At 36.5% G+C, this 22,112-nt stretch overlaps 1 protein-coding gene across 2 annotated transcripts in view; it reads left to right on the top strand.

Moving 5' to 3' along the window:
- The window catches only part of WDR70 (WD repeat domain 70), a 297,351-nt gene that overhangs the window by 172,276 nt on the left and 102,963 nt on the right, over window positions 1-22,112 (top strand). For both annotated transcript variants that reach the window (XM_082724203.1, XM_082724202.1), the window contains one exon: window positions 9,343-9,517. In XM_082724203.1, the coding sequence (XP_082580329.1) occupies window positions 9,343-9,517 (175 nt within the window). The remainder of the gene's footprint in view (window positions 1-9,342; window positions 9,518-22,112) is intronic.

Here is a 22,112-nt window from a genome sequence, read left to right as displayed (position 1 = left end):
GTGACTTAGCTTCAAACCTTCTTCATAGTATCTGTTGACGCACATACATTTTTAATGCCATCTAGCTTATCTTTTTTTCCTTTTATTATTTGTGCTTTTGATGTAGTATCTAAGAAATCATTTTTAATCTAATATCATGTTTTAAGAGTTTTAAATTCATGTCTGTGATCTATTTTGAACTAATTTCTGTATGATCTGAAGTAAAGGTCCACGTTCACCTTTTTGATTGTGGATATCCAGTTGCCTCTGCAGCATTTTTTGAAAAGACTTTTTCAAAACTGTTCTTTTTCCCTGAATTGTTTTGGCATCTTTGTTGCAAATCAATTGGCCATAAATATAAGTGTACAAGTGGTTATTTAATTTATTGTGGCATTTATCCCTTAGCCTACACCAAATATATTTCTTCTGAATGCAATTGTATTCTTACTGCAGTTGCTGTGTGTGTATGTGAATTATTATTGTGTTTGCGAAGATTATTGTGGGTTTATATAGAAGCTAGAACATTTTTCCTATTTCTAGAATTTCAGTGCTTTCATTTTGGGGCATTTTTGAAAAGAAGGTCATTCTTGTTGACTTTGCCAAGAGAGCCAGCAAGTTTCATGCTTTTACATCACTCGAGTTGCTTGTGTAGTCTTTCGAGAAAAATTAAACGAAGATCTCTTAAGTGATTTCCATGCAAAATTAATGCTTCCCTTGACTTCTGCCAAATGCTGTGATACATTTATGTAGTCAATGCCAGAAAGTTCAGAACTTGTATCTGGAAAGAACTAAAAATGTTAAGACAGAAAGCATTTGTGCCTGGGGCAATGTAATGACCCCACCTGTGTCTTTTTCTTGTCTCCTGGGTGTTTTCGTTGTATGTCTAGAAAGGCCTTGGCAGGTCCTTCTTCTATTTTAAAATCTTTTTTATGAAGCACAGTTTTAATTTTACAAGACCAGATCTCACTCCAAGTTTTAAAATATGTGTTCTTCAGCATAAAATGTTTAGACAGATACCTAATGGCCTAGCACTTTAGCATCCATCTTTTTTTTTTTTTTTAAGGCATAGATTCAGAGAATCAGAGCCATAAAACCACAGTGTAATTAGTTACTATCAGATGCTGTGTAAATTATGTTTCACACATCTATCTGCTAGGTTAACTGCTTTTTTTCCCTTTCTGCTCAACCTGTTAATATACCACTGAAATAAATGGAACATACTTAGTTGTTAGTTTTATTAGCTTTAATATTTTATTTATAGTCTAAGAGGAAGAGCAGAAAGGAACCTGATATTTATTGAGTGCCTACTGTGTTCCAAGTACTGTCCCAGACACGTTTACATCCCTGATCTCATTTAAGTCTCTTATTGTTGGTATTATTATCCCAGTTTTTAGTGATGAAGAACTTGAAACGAGCCAGATAATGATAATGATATTTTTTACTTGTGTGGGGCCTTTTATATCAAATTTTAAAGTAGTATCTGACTTTTGGAGATGTTCAGTTATTAAAAAAAGAGAAATCATCATAGTTTATCTATACTGTTGTCAAGCCAAGGGTAGAAAGAAGAGACACATGAGGTTTCTCAACTATGGGAAGCATAGTGAATGGAGATCAGATACAAGTAAGCTATACAGAATACATTCAGTAGGGAATAAGGCTTTATAATTCTCAGGTATAAATGGTGCTGGAACAATTGGGATATCTATCTATCTATCTATCTACCTATCTATCTATATATTTATATATGTAAATGAACTTCAGCTTTGTACCAGATATAAAAACTAATCTAGATAGATCATAGACCTGGTTGTAAAACTTTGAAGTATAAAATTTCTAGAAGAAGAGGCACCTGGGTGGCTCAGTCTATTAAGCATCCAACTCTTGGTTTCTATTCAAGTCATGATCCCTGGGTCCTAGGATTGAGTCCCACGTTGGGCTCTCTGCTCAGCCTGCTTCACCCTTTCCTTCTGCCTGTTGCTCCCCCTGCTTGTTTTCTATTTCTCTATAAATAAATAAAATCTCTTAAAAAATAAATATTAAGCAGGGCATGTATTGCATGGAGCACTGGGTGTTAATACGCAAAGAATGAATCTTGGAACACTACATCAAAAACTAATGATGTACTCTATGGTGACATAATGTAATAAAAATAAATAAATAAACAAATAAGTAAATAAAATTTCTAGAAGAAAACAGGAGAATTTCTATGACCTTGGATAAGTGAAGATTTCTTTAATATGTTATAATGAAATTTGATAAAAAGGACTTTAACAAAATCTAAAACATCTGCTATTTGAAAGAATATTTAAAAAATTGGGGCACCTGGGTGGCTCAGTCATTAAGCTTCTGCCTTCAGCTCAGGTCGTGATCTCAGGGTTCTGGCATTGAGCCTGAAATCAGGCTCTCTGCTCAGTGGGGAGTCTGCTTCTCCCTCTGCCCTACCTCCTGCTCATGCTCGCTCTCCTTCTCTCTCTCTAATAAATAAGTAAAGTCTTAAAAAAATTAAAAAGGCAAGCCATAGACTTGGAAAATATTTGCTAAACACATATCTGGTAAAGAACTTGCATATATAATATCTAAAGGACTCTCAAAATACAATAATAAGGAAATAAACAACAGAAGTTTTCAATGGGCAAAAAATTTGAAGACACACATCACCAAAGAAGAGAAATGGATTGACCCTGAACATTATTAATCATAAAGGAAATGTAAATTAAAATCAAAATACTAAAACCTATCTGTTAGAATGATTTTCTTTTCTTTTTTTTTTTTTTAAAGATTTTATTCATTTATTTGACAGAGAGAAATCACAAGTAGATGGAGAGGCAGGCAGAGAGAGAGAGAAGCAGGCTCCCTGCTGAGCAGAGAGCCCGATGCGGGACTCGATCCCAGGACCCTGAGATCATGACCTGAGCCGAAGGCAGCAGCCTAAACCACTGAGCCACCCAGGCACCCTAGAATGATTTTCAAAAAATCCCCAACTGATCATATTTTTGAGGGGGTAGTTAGAACTCTCATATACTGCTAGTGGAAATGCAAAATGAAATAGCTACTTTGGAAAAGTTTTGCAGTTTCTTTTACAGTTAAACATTTACTTCCCATATTATCAATAATCCCCTTTCTAGGTAGATGAAGAGAGATGAAAGAAACATATTTCAAGATATATGAAAACTTATTTTCATTAAAACAAAGAAACAATAAAAAACTATATACATGAATGTTTATAGTGGATTTATTCATAATCACCTCAAATTGGAAACAACCCAATAACCTTTATTTGGTAAGTGGATAAACAAAATGTAGTATATCCATATGTGGAATGTTACTCATTAGCAAAAAGGAATGGACTAATGAGACATTATAAAACGCAAATACATTATGCTGAGTTAAAGAAGCCAGACTCAGAAGCTACATGCAGTATTATTCCCATTATGCAATAGTGGAAAAATCATAACTCTAGGGATACAAAACAGGTCAGTGGCTGCCAGGGGTTAAAGCTGGGAAGAAGAGGGGTAGTTTTTTACAAAGAGGCAATACAAAGAAAACTTTTCAGAGTGATATAACTATGCATTTCTCAAAACTCACAGAACTGTACTTTTAAACAGATGAATTTCATTGTATGTTATTCCCCAATAAACTTTCCTTCCTTCCTCTCTTTCTCTCCCCCACTCTTTTTCTTTCTATTTCTCTGTCATCTATCTGTCACTCAGTAAGAGAAGTCGAGAGATAGATACTCCAGAGTTGGTTTGTGGCTCTAGTGTCAGAGTATCTCACAACTCTGAAATTAAGTCTTCTGGCTCCACTATGTTGCTTTAAATCCTGGGATTCCAAGGTGCCTTTCAATTGTCTCTGTGTGTACTGTTTCTGAACTCTTACTGGAACTTACATTTTGCTAACCAATAGTTCCTAAAATGCAGTCAGTGCAATCTTATGTCAGGCATGGGTTTGACAGCTCTTACAACTAGGGTTTGGTAATATTAAGCAATTGAGTAAGTTCTCAAACAAAGCTTAGGTGGAAGATAAGCAGAAGTTATTTAAAAAATCCCCAAACCCTCATTTGGAAGAAATCATAAATACTTGCTGAGAAATCTATCTGAAATCTATACATTTAAAAATTAATTTTATTTCGTGTATGTTGGTTATACCTCAATTAAGTTGATTTTTTAAATGCTTAGATAGGCAGTGAATTTCTTTTATTCTTTACAAACATTTTTTGAAGACCCAGTAGGTACTGTGTTCCTGTTAGGTTTAAGAGATGGTGCAGACTCTAGGCATACAAAGATAAGAGAGAAAGAGAGCCCTTGCTCTCAAGTAGCTCTTTTTGTAGGAGTAGATGTTAATATGTGTAATTACAACTTATGTGATTAGTGTTATAATGTGGGAGTTAGAAGGTAATATGGGAACTTGGGTAGACTGAATTCCCTAATTTTTTTCTTTTTCAAAATTGTATAGACAGTCCAAGTTGTCCGCATTTTCATAGAAGTTTTAGAATTACCTTATCCAGTTTCTATAAAAAAAAAAAAACCCAAAATGAAAAACAACCCCTGCTGGATTTTGGATTGAAATTGTGTTGAATCTAAAGATTAATTAGGAGATCGGGCGCCTGGGTGGCTCATTGGGTTAAGCCGCTGCCTTCGGCTCGGGTCATGATCTCAGGGTCCTGGGATCAAGTCCCCCATTGGGCTCTCTGCTCAGCGGGGAGCCTGCTTCCTCCTCTCTCTCTCTGCCTGCCTCTCCATCTACTTGTGATTTCTCTCTGTCAAATAAATAAACAAAATCTTTAAAAAAAAATAAACAGAGTTACACTTAAAAAAAAAAAGATTAATTAGGAGAGAATTGTAATCTTAAATTATTGACTCTTCCAACCCATGAATACAGTGTATCTTCTCATATACTTAGGTCTTTTTTTATTTCTCTCAGAAATATTTTATGGTTTTCAGTGTACAGATACTATACATCTTTTGAGATGCCATGTTTACTCCTACCACTATTAATGGTATTATTTTCATAATTTCAACATTCAATTGTTGCTAGTCTATGGAAATAAAATCGATTATTTTGTATCCTGTGACCTCACTAAATTCGCTATTAGTTTTAGTAGCATTTTTGTAGATTCTTGGGTTTTATATATATATATATATATATACATACATATATATGAATGATCAGATGGTCTCTCCTCTTTTAAAGATTTTATTTATTTATTTATTTGAGAGAGATTGCTGGGGAGGAGAAGACAGAGGGGGCAAGAATCTCAAGCAGACTCTGCGATGAGTGCAGAGCCCAACATGGGGGCTCATCCGACAGCCCTGAGATCATGATCTGAGTTGAAACCAAGAGTCAGATGCTCAACTGACTGAGTCACCCAGGCACCCCAGACATGTCGTCTCTTAATAAAGACAGTTTTATTTTTTCTTCTGGTCTGTAAGCTTTGAATTTCTTTTATTTGCCTTATTGCACTGGATGGTTACTTCAGTTATAAAGACCTGGTAAGAGTTTGGTATCATTGATTTGTTCTTAACCATAAAAGGAAAGCGTTCAGCCTTTCTTCATTAACAAGTATATTACTTGTAAGTTTTTCATAGATGTCCTCAATCAGGCTGAGGAAGTTCCATCCTATTCCTAGTATGTGGAGAGTTCTTATCATGAGTCAATGTTGGATTTTTAAAAAATGTTTATTTTGCATGGATTGAGATGATCATATATCTTCTATTGTCTGTTGATGTGATGTATTAATTTTCATTCCTTTCAGTTCTTTCATTCCTGTTTTTTTTTTTTTAAGATTTTATTTATTAGACAGACAGAGATCACAAGTAGGCAGAGAGGCAAGCAGAGGAGGAAGCAGGCTCCCTGCTGAGCACAGAGCCCCATGTAGGGCTCAATCCCAGGACCCTGGGATTATGACTGAGCCGAAGGCAGAGGCTTTAATTCACTGAGACACCCAGGTGCCCCTCATTCCTGGTTTAAATACTCTCAGTCATAGTGTATTATTATATTTATACAGTACTAGTTTGAACAATTTACTGATATTTTGTTAAGGACTTATGTTTCTGTGTTTATTAGGATATGGAACCATAGTTTTCTTTTCTTGAAGTGACTTTGGTTTTGGCATCAGGATAGAGCTGGCCTTATACAATGAGGAGTGCTGGCAAGTGTTTCCTCTTCTATTTTCTGGAAGAGTTTGTATAGAGTTGGTATTATTTCTTTCTTAAATGTTTGGTAGAATTCAACAGTGAAGCTATCTAGATTTTTCTTAATGGAAAGATTTTTAACTATATATTCAGGCTTTTAATCATGAAGAATATTCCAGTTATTTATTTCTTATTGAGTGAACTTTGGTAGTTAGTGTCTTTTAAGGACATTTCTCCATTTCACCTAAATTATCAAATTTAGGTGAAATTCATGCATGGATGAGTTTTAATGTTTTAATGTTGTTACACTTTATGGTGATATCATCCTGTCTTCCTTTTCAAATATTGATATTTGATATTGTCTCCAATTTTTGCTTTTTTTCATCAAACCAGTTAGAGTTTTATTAATTTTGTTGATCTTCTTAAGGAACCAGCTTTTGGTTTCTCTGTTGTTTTTCTGTTTTCTATTTTATTCATTTGTATTCTCATTTTTATTATCTCCTTCCTTCTACCTGCTTTAGATTGAATTTTCTTTCTTTTTTTCTAGTTTCTTTTAAAAAACATTCTATGTATTTATTTGAGAGTTAGAGAGAGAGTTTGCACAAGTTGGGGAAGTGGCAGAGGGAGAGGGAGAGAGAGAATCTAAAGTAGGTTCTATGCCCTGTGCAGAGCAGGGCATGATCCCATGACCCTGAGATCATGACCTGAGCAGAAATGAAGAGTCAGACACTTAACTGACTGGGACACCCAGGTGCCCCTCTTTTATCTAATTTCTTAAGGTTGAATCTTAGGTTGTTGATTCCAGCCTTTTTTTTTTTTCCCTATTATATATAATTAATGCTGTATTTTCCTTCTGGGTTTTTTGTTTGTTTGTTTGTTTTAGCTGAATACCATAAATTTTGATATATATTTTAATATTTATTGGATTCAGAGTTTTTTCTGCTATCCTTTGTGATTTTTTTTCTTTGACCCATGGATTATTTAGAATTCTATTTCTTAATTTCTTAATGTTTTGGAAAAGATATATTTTCAGATATATTTCTGTTACTATTGCTTAATTTTATTTTTTGACAGTGTACATGCTTTGTGTGATTTTGGTCATTCTTAGTGTGTTAATATTTGCTTTATGACCTAGAGTATGTTCAGTGTGTACTTGAAAAGAAGGCACATTCAGTTGTAGTTGGGTGAAGTGTTAAATAAATGTCAATTAGCTTAATTGTTTGGCATTGTTTTTGAGGTCTTCTGTATCCTTACTAATTTTGGAGGTGGGCAAGGAGGGGGATACTTGTTCTATCAGTCACTGAGAGAAGAGTGTTGAAGTATACAAATATAAATATGGGTTTGCTTTATTTAATTTTATTTCTATTAAGTTTGCTTTCTTATTATGAACCTCTGTTATTAGTGGCATATGCATTTAGGATTGTTATGTCTTCTTGATTGATGGGCTCTTTAGCATTATGTACGTTTGCTCTTTGTCTCTAGTTTTGTTCCTTGTTCTGAAGTCCACTTTGCAGACATTAATATGGTTGGTTACTCCAGCTTTCTTTTGATTATGTTCACCTGGCATATTTCCCCCCCTATCTTTTTACTGTTAACCTATCTAAATCTTTATATTTAAACATTTGTGTATATTTTTAAAAAAATATTTTGTTTTTATTTTTTAGAATTAATTTATTTTAGAGAGAGGGAAAGTATGCACACACATGAGCTGGGGATAGGGATAGAGGTGGAGGGAGAGGGACAAGCAAACTCCGCACTGATCATGGAGCCCATCATGGGACTCTATCCCAGAACCCTGAGATCATGACCTGAGTGGAAACCAAGAGTTGGATGCTTAACTGACTGAGCCACCCAGGTGACCCCATTTTTGTGTAATCAGCTGGGTCTTGCTTTTACCTAATCCAGTCTGACAATTTTTGCCTTTCAATTAGAGTTTTTAGATTATTTCTAATTAATGCAATGATTTATGAGACTGGATTAAACCTACCATTGTGCTCTTTGGTTTATGTTTATCCCATAGTTCTTCTTCATTATCCCTTCCTGTTTTTATTTCATTTCCATCAGAATCTCTCTTCAAATAATATTCCACCATCTCCAGTATAGTATAAAACTATACTTCTGTGTCTTCCTCCTAACCTTTGTGCTATTGTTGACATAGATTTTACTTGAACATATGCTATAAATCTTATAATACATTGTTTTACTTCAGCCATTTATGTTTCAAAGAGATTTAAACATTTTTTAAAATGTCTTTTAAATTTATCTTCATTTTTACCATTTCTGGCACTTTTGATTTCTTTGTGTAGATTCAGATTTCCATTTGCATTGTATTTGTTCTTCTTGAAGAATTTCCTTTAACATTTCTTTTAGTACATGTCTGAAGGAAATGAATTATCTCAGCTTTCATTCATCTGAAAAAGTATTTACCTTATTTTTGAAATATATTTTTGCTGCCTATAGAATATTAGATTGACTTTTTTTTTCTTTTAGAACTTTAGAGATGTTGTTCCATAGTGCTTTGGCCTGGATAGTTTCTGCCAAGAATTTGCTGAACTCATCTTTGGTTTTCTGTATTTTATGGTCCCCCCCACCCACCCCATCCTGGGTCATAAGGATCTTGTTTTAGCTTTCCTTAATGGCAGTGTTCCTTTGCCTGTGATATGAGCAGGTGGGTACTCTGTATCTCCCCCAGTCCTAGCCTGCTGTTTTTGTTACTCGTTGAAAACTCAGGGGCAGACAATTTTGTTTCTGCTTCTCCCCCGGAGGCATGAAATCTTTGCCTGCGCCCTAGAGGGGGACATCATTCTTTCGTGACTTATTTTTTCAGTGTGTTTTCTGGTGTGTATTATATAACAGTGCATTAACACATGTAACTAATTTAGAAATTAATGTGTGTATATAGGAGGTGTATATTCAATAGTTTTACTGATCAGAGTATATAGTCGGAGTTGTTTGGAGGCCAATGTTATAGAGGGTCAGAACTTACAACGCTGATAGATTTGAAGTAGAATTTGCTACTTGCTGTTTGATTTGAAGACAACATGATTCAGATGGTTCACTTTATTGCAGTGAGTAACTTCATTTGTAATTGGAGAATGTTTTACAGAACACATTTTATTTTGAAAATAATTATTAGATTTATATGCTTAAGAGGTGAAGCAGTTTTTATGAGCTCTTCTGAATTTTAAACTCCTTTCTTTTTTGTAAATGAAAATCTCTTTATTGTTTTTAGGACTGTGAGGACATGGGAAGTTGAAAATCCAAGGAAGCAAAGAAGTGTGTTTAAACCACGGACGATGCAGGGTAAAAAAGTAATTCCCACCACGTGCACTTATAGTAGAGATGGAAACCTCATCGCAGCTGCCTGCCAGAATGGAAGCATACAGATCTGGGACCGAAATTTGACTGTAAGTCTAGGACATTAAAGTCCGCTTTTCTTAGAAGAAAACCACCTTATAAAGACAAACATCATGTTAAAATATTATGAAGGTCAGTTTCCTGAGTTTAGCCCTAATTTAAACTTCAGTGTTAGTTGATAAAACATTGGGACGTTGCAGTAAACAGCATTTTAGCAAACATTCCAATTCAGTATTTTCCAATGTGTATGAGATGTTGTTTTTAAAATAGAGTAGATCTTTTAGTATAAAATTTAAAAAGCACAGTGCAGTTTTATTCTTTGGTGTCTCAGTATACTTGATTTTGAAAGCGAAGGATTTGATAGTAGTGTAAAACAAGACTAAGCAGAATACTAGAAAATACCCTTTAAAAGATTTAAGAAAACCATATGTGTAGGATGGTCCATCAGTTGTTTTGCAATTATTTTTGTAGTAATTTAAATAATATTTTGTTTTGACATTCCATGATGTTCCATTTGAATATTCGGGTTTCAGATTTCCTTTTACAGTTTTAGATCATTATTAGAATAAATAAATTTTTGAATTGGAAGGGATCACAGAATTCTATGTAAACAATTCTGCGAAATAGTGAATATGAAAGTCTTTGGATTCTGGGAATCAAATAAACTTTAGAAAGGGTTTTGTTCTATGTAGAAATGGTACAAACAAGATTTTTTGATAAGTGGAATGATTCTATTTTACCAATGTTAAAGTGCAAATCTACACTAATGTTGTAATAGTATTTGGTTATCTTTATTATAATTAAAGATCCTGATAAAATGATTAATTTAGTAATTTGTTAGAATTTATTGGGGCACCTGGGTGGCTCAGTGGGTTAAAACCCCTCTGCCTTTGGCTCCGGTCATGGTCCCAGGGTTGTGGGTCGAGCCCCACATCAGGCTCTCTGCTCAGCGGGGAGCCTTCTTCCCCCCACCCCCCCTGCCTGCTTATGATCTCTGTCTGTCAAATAAATAAATAAAATCTTTAAAAAAAGAATTTATTAAGTAACTCTACTATATGATAGGCACTATTGTAGACACTGGGAATCCTGCAGATTATAAAAAACTCCTGCCCTTTGGAGTTTATATTCTAGTTCTAGTTTAAAAATTATAAAAATAGTCTTTCAAATAAAATTACCCATCATACATTTACATTTTGAAAGACACCCTAGGAGACATTGTTGTCTTTTAGGCAGATGGGTTAAAATCATTTGTCTTAGAGTGAGGTAAAAAGTAATGATAGGGGGGCGCCTGGGTGGCTCAGTGGTTTAAGCCTCTGCCTTCGGCTCAGGTCATGATCTCAGGATCCTGGGATCGAGCCCCACATAGGGCTCTCTCTGCTCAGCGGGGAGCCTGCTTCCCCCCTCTCTCTCTGCCTGCCTTCTGCCTACTTGTGATCTCTGTCTATCAAATAAATAAATAAAAATCTTAAAAAAAAAAAGTAATGATAGGGAAAAAAGAATCCATGTTGATAATGCTGGAAATATCTTTGGCATTTTCCGTTTGTCAGATCTTTTTATTTCTGTTTTCATCTCCATTGTAAACCCTATAAAGCTTCATAACAGCACAGAGATTTTAAAAATTCTTTGAATTGTAAACTGAGTTTTAACCAAGCAATAAATTTTTCAGTAACTGGCTTTCATCGTCTCTGGGTGCTGTTGGATTAAATATAAAAATTCTAAGACATGAAGTTTTCTTGTGTAGCTTTAATAGTGGTGTCTTAGTATGTGCATATATGTGTGCCTTTCTCTTAGAACCCATATATTCTTATAAAGTTGAGTATAGTTTTTAAAGATTGGCTTTGCATATCTCCTAAGATAATGAGTACCTTCTATTTCCATTTTTGTAAAAAATAAAGCTTTTTAAATGTCAATTTACTTTCCCCCATCTTTTAAGCTATTTTTCCTAATTATAGTCTTTGTTCTGTTTTCTTAGAATTTAGTAGTACATGAAGTTATAGCGTATTATATAACATCCTGTTTATTTTTATTCACATTTTTACATTTGCATGTACATCTGTCACCTAAAGACAAATCAAATGGAGAAGAAAAACTTGCTAGCGGGAAATACAGCTGGTTTTAAGTACAGAATTTTACCAAATTTCTTATTATTACTTCAGCAATAATAAATTATCTGCTGGGAAACACTAAAGCTGAGATAAAAAAAAAAAAGAAACAAAACCTACCTAATAGCAGTCGTTTTTCTGTGTAGTAGCTGGAGAATTACATGGTAAATAGTGATTAATACATGTGTGTGTTTTGTGACAAGTAAAACTATCATAATTGCCCTACTTAATCATAGAATTCTCATTAGAGAATTAGCAAATTAAATGAAATATTTCTTTTTTAGAAGTAAGGTGTCTATTTGTCTATTAGTGATAAATTCCTGTGTTCTCAAGACCTACCTCTGCTCTAGAATTACGTTGGCCAGTATTGTCGCCACTAGCCACATTTAACTGTTTCAATTTAAATTAATTAAAATTTGCAATTAAAATTTCAGTTCCTTAGTCACGTGGCACTTTTCAAGTACCAAGTAGCCACATGTGTCTAGTTATGTGCTCCTTACTGAACAGCAAAGTTCAAGAACATTCCCGTCACTGGTTGGAAAGTGCTGCTCAAGAGGAGTGTTTGTTTGCCCAACACCCCTTTCAGAAGTCATGGATGATGGCCCGTCTGTCCATTTGAGGGAAGAGCTTTTCAGAGGAGTGTCTACAGGTCTGCAGTGCTTCCTTAGTCCCTCAGCCCTATTCACCAGTGTACATCCGAGCAGTGGCAAGAAAGCCAGTGTGTGGTTGGAGTAAGGTGAGGGAGGTGCAGAGCAGTGGGAGGTGACGTGGGGAGGTAACAGTGTGCGCTCTGACTCAGGTTCCATGTGTGCAGAGGCCTGCTCAGCCTGCACCGCGCTTCTCCTATGTGCTCACGTGGCTTTTCCCCTTCACCTCTTTGAGTCCTTTGCTCACATTTTCTCTTCTCGGCAAGGTCTCCCTGACTCCACCCTACAAAAAATTGCAGCCTTCTCCCCACCAGTGGCACTCTTCTATCCCTCTTATTTTCTTCTCTCATGCTGATCAGCATCTTACATACTCCACTGTGTATCTTCCATACTTGTTCATTGGCTGCTTACCTCCAGTAGGATATTGGCTCCATAGAGAAAGATTATTGTCTATTTTGCTCCCTGTTGGATTCCCAGAGCAAAGATAAGTACCTAATATACAGTAGATCTTCAACAATGGTTTGTTGAATGAAGGAATGAATGAATGTATTCTGCAAGGGTAACATAATAAGGTTGTCAGTTTGTTTCTGGGAAGACATTTAAAAATAGCAACATAAAAAAAAAACCCTTCTATTTATACGAAACCACAATGAAATAGAGATAGAAGAGATAGGGGAGAAGTAGACTGAGGTAATTTGGGGTATATCCTTAATGATGTATGAATATACAATCTGTATTAACATAGGTAGATAAAAAACTGTTTTAAAACTATTTATTTAAAAACTATTTTCGGGACGCCTGGGTGGCTCAGTTGGTTAAGCAGCTGCCTTCGGCTCAGGTCATGATCCCAGCGTCCTGGGATCGAGTCCCACATCGGGCTCCTTGCTCGGCAGGGAGCCTGCTTCTCCCTCTGACTCTGCCTGCCACTCTGTCTGCCTGTGCTTGCTCTCCCTCTCTCTCTGTCAAATAAATAAATAAAATCTAAAAAAAAAAAAAAAAAAAAAAAAAAAAAAAAAAAACTATTTTCATGGCTCTCAAGCCTAATCTCTTGACTTTTAAAATATTCCAGCGTTGTATGGTCTCATGAGTATCTAACAATTTCTTCTGTTCATTTAAAAAACACATAGCCCATTCTTTGGACATATTTTTTCAAAGCAGTGTTGCTGTTCTTTAATGTCTGTTAAGAATCTACGATATGCTAGACCCTTTACTAAAAGAACATGCTGTATTTGCATGTATTGCAATCAGTATTCATAAACTAAGATTTTGGCAGGAAAATGGGGACCATCCTATTTATTTATTTATTTTTGCCTTCCCTAGACACAGGTGATAGGAGGGAATAGTATCCGAAGTTGTTCCATTTGGCAGTAGGGGACTGTCAGCAGCAGCTTGATCCACTCGCCACCTGATTGCCTCTTACTTCTCCTTTTGTCTGCGTTTCCTGCCCAGATTCTGGGGCTGTGCCTTTGGGGAAAATGACCACATACTGCCGCCCCCTATCAGGAAAACTTTAAGCCTAAGAGATTTTACAGAGACTCATTTCTTCAGCTCAGTGGCTGACCAGCGCCCATACTATCAGCTGCCCTAGAGAGTGGTTGGTATGGATCAGAGAAGGGCTTGGGCAGAAACTAGTAATGACGTTGGGAGATAAGTTTCTGGGCAAATGAAGCCCCAGTGTGTAAGAGAACAGGTAGAAAGGAGAGAGACTGTGGGAAATAAAGTTTCCAGGAGCAGCTTAGATCCTTAGATCTAGCGCACTACAGATCTCTAAATGTCTTCAGTCACTGTCAGGTAACCCATGTTGAGCTTAAGCTGATTTATGTCCTTTTTCACTTTTCCCTTTATTTTTGTATAAACAAGCCTTAAAAGGTCTTGTTTTTATATATATAGAGAATTTGCAATTTGCTTTTTTTTACCTGTAAGTGAATAGGTAGACCTCTAATTTCTTTATTTAAATAGGATCATAATATTACCCATGTGAAAGAGATACTTTTCAAAGAATTTATTTATTTTTATTAATAACTTCTTTGTTCTCATTATTCTGTTCCTTACCCCCAAATGCTTGTAAATTACCTGGCATGTATTCTTCTATACTTTTCTCCATATCTCTGTATCTGTATCTAGCTAGCTAGTTAGCTGTCTACATTAGGAGCATTTCACCTGGTATTTTGGAACACCTACCACCTCACTGAGAATGAAACAAGAGAAATTTAAACTCATTAGGTAGTTTGTAAAAAAGAGAATAATCTATAAGATAATTTATAACCAGATGCTACCTGGTGAGTGTCCAGAATATGGAAGAGTTAAGGAAGGCTTAGAGGGTCAGAGTATATGCATAGTTAGGACCTCTCAGAGGTATGGAATTTAGATAACCAAGGGAATCAGTTGGGATTACAGACTAATAATGCTATTATTTTACTAACCAGCATAACAAGGGCTATTCTGTATCAAAGTAGTCACATTGAAAGGTTCTTTTGAGATTGTTATTTCTCAAAATGTTTTGAATCTTTTCTTTTAAAATTGCCATCAAGCTAATTTCAGATAATGGCAACTACCACTACCACAAGGAAAATAAAGCAGAATAAAAAGCATGTTTTGTGGGAGGGGTGGCACTTGAGTCCCTAGGTACCTTTACGTTGCTTGAAGTCTCACAGAAATCATTCCTCACTATTGGGGACTATCTGCTGTGCCTTGTATTTTATATATATAAAATACAATCTATATATATATGTATATATGGTATATGTATATGTATGAATGTATATGTATATGTATGAATATACGATCTGTATTAACATAGGTAGATTTTTAAAAACTATTTTCATGGCTCTCAAGCCTAATTTCTGACTTTTAAAATATTCCAATGTTGTATGGTCTCATGAGTATCTAACGATTTCTTCTGTTCATATAAAAACACATAGCACATTCTTTGGACATATATATATATATATATATATATATATATATATATATATATATACATGTGTGTGTGTGTGTGTGTGTGTGTGTGTGTGTGTGTAGTGTATTTTTCCTGAGCATTCTATACATCGTTTTCCTGATTCAGGAAATGAGGGCATGATCACCATCTCATCAGATTATTTTGAGGAATATGTTAGGTAATATATTAAAAGTACCCAGAATGGGACTTGCACGTAACAGGTTCTTGGTAACTATTGGTCTTCTTTCTCCTTGTCCTCTTTAGCTTCTAATCAGCTTACAATTTTTGTAGAGTGGTTGGATCTCAGGATGCTGCTGAACTCTCACTGTGAACATGTCGTGAGTTTCCCAGATTTCTTGGTGACTAAAGGTGTGGCTTAGAAAGATGAGAATGTAGATCCCTGCTACAGCTGTCATTCAATGTATAAAAGTACAGTCACCATCAATTAATGAGAATGTTATGTACCCACTGGCTAGTGGGCCTGAGTAGACGTATGAACTGTAATTACCTTTTTAAATAAACACTTGGGAGAAAACATGTGACATACAGATTGTTCTGTAGTGTTTTTAACACGCATATTTTTCGAAGTTTACTTTTCAAAAAAGTATGTCATTGACTCACAACACAAATAATCATCAGACCTGCACAAAATTACTTGCAGGCCCTGAAGTTAAGTTCTAATTTGTCAATTATTTTAATGAGAGCTTTAAAGTTTTACTTATAATGCTTTTAGAAAATGTTGTATACTGTTGGAAACAACATTTTTTAAATGAGAAAATACTGGCTTTTGAAAAAGTTAGGTTAAAAGATTTTCTTTTAAATGTAAGTGATTATTATCCTTGTTTTTTGAGGTCAGGAATAATAGAGCAATTGCATTTTAAGACTTTCAGTTAAACAGGGTCAATTAAACACATTCCACTCTGCTCTCTCCTGAAACACCGCTAAAATGACAGAGAAGGCATTTTTAAGAGCTTGGATGAAGAGAATTAGAGGGGAAATGACAGCAGAAAAGAGAACTCAAGACACTTCTGGAAGCTGGAAACCAGATGCAGGAATGGTAACTGACTTAGCCAAGGAGAGAAAGTGGAAACCTTAGTAGTGGTGGGAGCAGCCAGTAAAAGTCCAACCGACTTATCCTTTGGGTCCCTTCTCTGTCATGTGCAACCATATCACTGTTCTTCCCTCTTCTTCCCTCACCCTGACAGAACACCAAAGAATTACTTTTGGGTGTTAGAGACTGTATTCCAGGTGAAGCTGCGATAAGGGGAATATCCTCATGTTGGAGGTGCGTTTCTCCCCCCTCCCCATTGTTACTAAAATAGCAATTACTGGTGCTTCCTGTGGAGTAGGTGGTATTTTAAACACTTTATGTGTAATATTCATTTAATCCTTATCGCATTCCTGTGATGCAATTACTATTACTATCATCACTTTGCAAAGGGGGAGATAAGACACAAAGAGGTTGAGTTGCCTATCAAAGATTATAGTCAGTAAGTGGCAGAATTGAGATTTTGTCTCAGGCAGTTGGTTCAAGGGCCGGTACCACAGCTTAGCAAAATACAGCTCGTGTGCCAAATATAGCCCACCATCTGGTTTCCTATGGCCTGCGAGCCCAGAAGGGCTTTTACATTTTTAAATGGTTGTATCGTTGTCTCATATAAGAAATTATTACAAACTTAGTGATTTAAAACAACATGAATTTATTATCTTACACTTTTGTGGGTTAGAGGTCTCACTGGACCCAAAGTAAGGTAGTTAAGGGCTGTGTTCCTTTCTGGAGGCTTCAGGAGAACATCTGTTTTCTTGCCTTTTCCAGCTAGTAAGAGTCACCCACATTCCTTGGCTCATGGCCCCTTTCCTCCGTCTTCAAGGCCAGCAACAGTGAGTGGAGTCCTTTCACATCACGACATGGTGACCTTCTCTTCTATCTTCCTCTTTCACTTTTAAAGACCCTTGCGATTAGATTGGATCGACTCAGTAATCTGGAATTGTCTCTATTTTAAGATCCATTTTCGCAATATTAATTCAGTCTGAAACCTTAATTCCCCTTTTGCTGTGTAAAATAACTTAGTCACAGATTTAAGGAACTAAGATGTGGAAGTCTTTGGGGGGCATTATTCTGCCTACTTCAATGATACACAACGTTTAAAAAAGTCAAAGTATTGGGGCACTTGGGTGGCTCAGTCATTAAGTGTCTACTTTGGGCTCAGGTCATGATACCGGTGTCCTGGGATCCGTGTCCTGGGATTGAGCCCTGCATCTGGGCTCCCTGCTCCTCCCTCTCGCACTCCCCCTACTTGTGTTCCCTCTCTCGCTGTGTCTCTTTCAAATGAATAAATAAAATCTTTTAAAAAATCAAAATATGAACAATATTTCATGACATGAAAATTATGTGAATTCAGATTTTATAGTCATAAAATTTTATCAGAGCAGCCTCATTCATTCATTTTCATATTGCCTGGGGTGGTTTTTGCATTGCAGTAGCAGAGTTGCTGCAACAGACTTTATGGCCCTTAAAGCCTAAAATATTTACTGTCTAGCCTGACGTAGTGTTTCTAATCAGCTTCTTATCACCTTACTCCTATATGAATGGACAGAGGAAGGTTACCAGACATTTGATATAAAAATGTTTTAATATGAAAGACAGAGATTAAAGCAAACAGACTAACTCAGAGGAGGGGAGAGAGGCAATGTATAAAAGAGAAGAAAATTTGAAGAAAAACAATCCTATAATTAATATTCCAGAGAGAAAAGAGAAAATATTACAACCAAGAAACTAAGCAGAATACTACAAAAAATTTTGGACATCTAGAGTTCAAGCAGGAGCTCTTGGAAAGTAAATGGATAATATTAGGGGGTGGGCATCCATAGGAGTGTTGAAAGATAGAGCCAAAGAAATCTACTAGAAAGGAGAATAAAACACTGAGAATGAGAGTCTTTTAAAAGGGTCAATTTTGACTTGAAAAGTCTAGAAAAAGAAAATTTAGAAGAGGGAGGGTGGAATTAGATAAGAATTAGTTACTCTTCCCTCTCAAAAAAAGAAAAAAAATCAGAACTGAAAAGCCATAATTTTCCAGATCGGAAGGCCTTATCGAATACTCATTACAATGAATGAAAAAGACTCGTGTTAAGCTATGGGTCGTGAACTTCCCAGGCACCAGGCTTATAGAGAAGATAACTAAGAAATCTCAGAGAGAGAAGAAGAGGAAACATGTAACAGAAGGATAATGGGGCATGTAATTAAGGATGTTGGTAAGATAGTTGTTCAGGGGGGGTTCTTGGGTCAGTAGAGAAGAAAACAAAGAGCAAGAGGGGCCGATAGATGGAAGGTGGCAGAAAGATCACATCGTTGATTCCACAAAAATTATTGAACATCTTCTCTGGTCCAAGCCCTATTCTGGGTGGTCGGCACATACCACAGTGAACAAAATAGTGACCTGACGCAGTGTGCTTTCAAGTGCCCTGGAGAAGCTGGAAAATTGATATTTTGAGGACGCATCATAAGATATTATGTAATCTGAGTATTTTGAAGAATAAAATAGAAGACTTTCCAAGCACCAAATTCAGCTTTTTCTCCTTTTTCCTCTTTTTTCAGTCTTTCTTCTCCTTATTGACAGTATTACTGTTTGAAACAACTTCTTCTCCTACTAATTTCCCTTTTCCTTTTTTTCTTCTTTTTTTTAAAATTTCTCTTTCCCATAACCAGTGTAAAAATTATACTATGCTTTAGTGGCCCGCACATCCGCCCCCTCCATTTCACCTCCTTTGCCTTCCTTCTACTTCAGACTTACATCATCTCCAGCCTGTGTTTCTGGGTATCCTCACCCTTCTCTGCCCATTTCCTCTGGTAGTTTAAATCTCATTAAATGCAACGCACACCGCTTCGGTGCTCACCACATACTGAATATAGTTCATATTTCCTCTGACTGACACCTACAGCCTCTCAGTTTATCTTTAACCAGCCTTTGAATATCTCCCACGACTTTCTCCATAAATAGAAAAACTTCTTAGAAAAATCAGACTTAATTATGCTTTGTTCCCTCCTGATCATCCTCTCCTGCCTTGTTGCCTTTCTCAAAACTGACCGCTCTGCCCTGTGTGCTTCTCCTGCGAGCCCCCCACTGCGGGTGGGTGTTTCATTCTTTGGAAGCCAGAACAGATGCTGTTCCCTGCAGGCTGCTCCTGAACAGTGGGCCAGAAGATTATTTATCCAGGACAATAAGCCCTGTCAAATGTTTTTTTTTTTTAAGAAATAATCTTCCATTTTAAAATCTCATCATTTTAATAAGTGAAGAATGCTTTGCCTCAGTTTGGCCCATGGTGATGGTGAATCCCCCCAGAAATGTCCATTAGTGACCTAATGTTACTGCAAGCAGTTGGACAGGGAAGGTTGAAATAGTGAAATGGTACAAGCATTTAGTGTCTGCCTATCTTCAACCTCACCTGCCATCTTCCTCCTCCTCCTTTTCCTTCCCCTCTTCTTCTTCCTCCTCTTCTTCCGTAAGACTTATTTATTTATTTGAGAGAGAGAGAGTGAGAAAAAGAGAGAGCATGTGCAAACAGGGGGAGGGGCAGAAAGAGAGGGCGAAAAGCAGACTCCCCACTGAGCAGGGAGCCCAACACGAGGCTCCAACTCAGGACCCTGAGATCATGACCTGAACCAAAATCAAGTGTCGGAAACTCAACTGACTCAACCATCCAGGTGTCCATCTTACCTTCTTTATGCTCATTAAACTCCAGACTAGCTGGCCACTTTCCATTCCTCAAATGCTACTAAGCCTTGTCCCACCGTGGAGCCTTTGTACTTGTTACCCTTGGTGCTTGTAGGCCTTTGTCATGGCTTATTGCTTTGGCTCCAGCAGCTAATTTCTTATTCTGACCTCTGGCGAAATGTCATCTCAGAGAACCACAAAGCAGTGTAATAGTAGAGAATATGCATTAAGAAGGCTAGTTCTAGAGCAAGGCTTGATTTCCATCTAGAGTAGTGCCCTTGTTTTCTCTGACCCTCTATCTCTGTCTCATTGCCTAAAGTATACTCTTGTCCTTAGAACATTTACAACTGGGTAATTATTTTGTTTTTCAGTTGTCTGCTCATTTGGTTTGTCTCCCCCTAACCTAAGCTTCGTAGGGTCAGGGCCTTCATCTTATTTGCTATTTTCCCATCCCTAAAAAGAGCATGGCATGACATTTAGTATGTACTCCCCCTAAATATTTGTTGAGTCAGTGAATGAATGCTATCAGATCGTCCTAAGTTTTATCTTGAGGTGGTTTTGTTTTCAGTTACCATTATTCTTGTTTTTAAATTTTTTATTACTGTTAATCAGGCTTTTTTATTATCAAATAAAATGTGTTGTTACAGGTTGTTACAGTATGGAGTGATGTTTATTTGTGTTGAAAGTATTTTCAGTCTATTTTTTCCAAAAAATACATTTTTAAAGTATATGATATATTTTTCAAAGATTTTATTTATTTATTTGACACAGAGAGAGAGCAATCACAAGCAGGCAGAGCAGCAGGCAGGGAGAGAAGGGGAAGCAGGCTCCCCACCGGGCAGAGAGCCTGATGCGGGGCTCGATCCCAGGACCCTGGGATCATGACCTGAGCCAAAGGCAGAGGCTTTAACCCACTGAGCCACCCAGGTGCCCCAAAGCACATGATATTAATAATAGCTAATAATTACTGGATACCTTGTGCCAACCACTGTTCTAAGTATATATGTGTTAATTCATGTGACCCTCAGAACTGTACTATGAGGTGCTACAATTAGCCACATTTTTAGATGAGAAAACTGAAACCCAGCAGAGAAAGGTTTACTGGCTTGCTGGAGGCTCGTTAAATCATGGAGCCCCGCAGTCTGCACTAGGACCTGTGCTCTTAATCACTGTGCAGCGGTACTGCATGGGTGACACAGGAGTGGTGCTGGTGGAGAGATTCTAAAGCTAGAGTATGGTGATGGTTGCACAGCTCTGCAAATTTACTAAAAAGCGTTGAATCATACAATGACAATGGATAAATTTTATGGTATTAAGTTGTATTTTGATAAAGCTGTTTAAAAAGTGACATATTATTAAAATGGGTCATAAACTTTTCAAAACTGCACCTGTAGTGGAACTTTAAACCCTGAATTCTCTTGCCACTGGAATGAAGAAAGAGATAAAGCAGGTGATCTTCTTCCCTATTTAAATTGGCTAAGGACAGGGGTGCCTGGGTGGCTCAGTTGGTTAAGTGTCTGCCTTCCACTCAGGTCACGATTCCAGGGTCCTGGGATTGAGCCCTACATCTGGCTCCCTGCTTTGCGGGGAGCCTGCTTCTCCCTCTTCCACTCCCAGTGCTTGTGTTCTTTCTCTCTCTCTATCAAATAAATAAATAAAATCTTAAAAAAAAATAAATTGGCTAAGGACAAAAAAATTTATAGGTCATTGTTACATGCTTTTTGGAGACAGGTTTTTTTTTCCCCTTTCTTCTTTAACATTGGATCCATTGGGTATGGAACACATTTAGGAGGGATGTAGTAAGTAGTTGCTGAATTAAATTTCAAGGACTTAATTTACCTATACCCTCAATATTTAGATTTTATTCCAAACATCCTTGCTTTCATATTCTAATTTTGCACAGCATCCTGAAAAAGGCCAAACTTATGCACTGCCTTGATGGATTAACATACAGAAGAAAATATAACACATGAAAATAATGTGTGAAAACATTCTTAGGTTTAGATGATCATATACTGATCAAAGTTGCCCAGGGAAGCCAGGAGAAAAATTAAAATTGAATTAAGATAAGTATTTTTCTTATAAGACTATAAATATTCTTAAAGCAATTTACCTTATTAGTAAAACTGGAAGAATTAGAATTTTCTCTAAATGTGGTAGGAGTAGAAACTTCTATGAATATCTGTGGATGTGTATTGATCATTAGAACAGAAAAAAATGGAAATTGGTTAGCCAAAACCCCCAGT

This window comes from Mustela nivalis, assembly GCF_964662115.1.
Source record: "Mustela nivalis genome assembly, chromosome: 3".
NCBI lineage: Eukaryota > Metazoa > Chordata > Mammalia > Carnivora > Mustelidae > Mustela > Mustela nivalis.
Note: the sequence above shows the minus strand (reverse complement) of the source record. Positions and strands in the feature narration are given on the sequence as shown.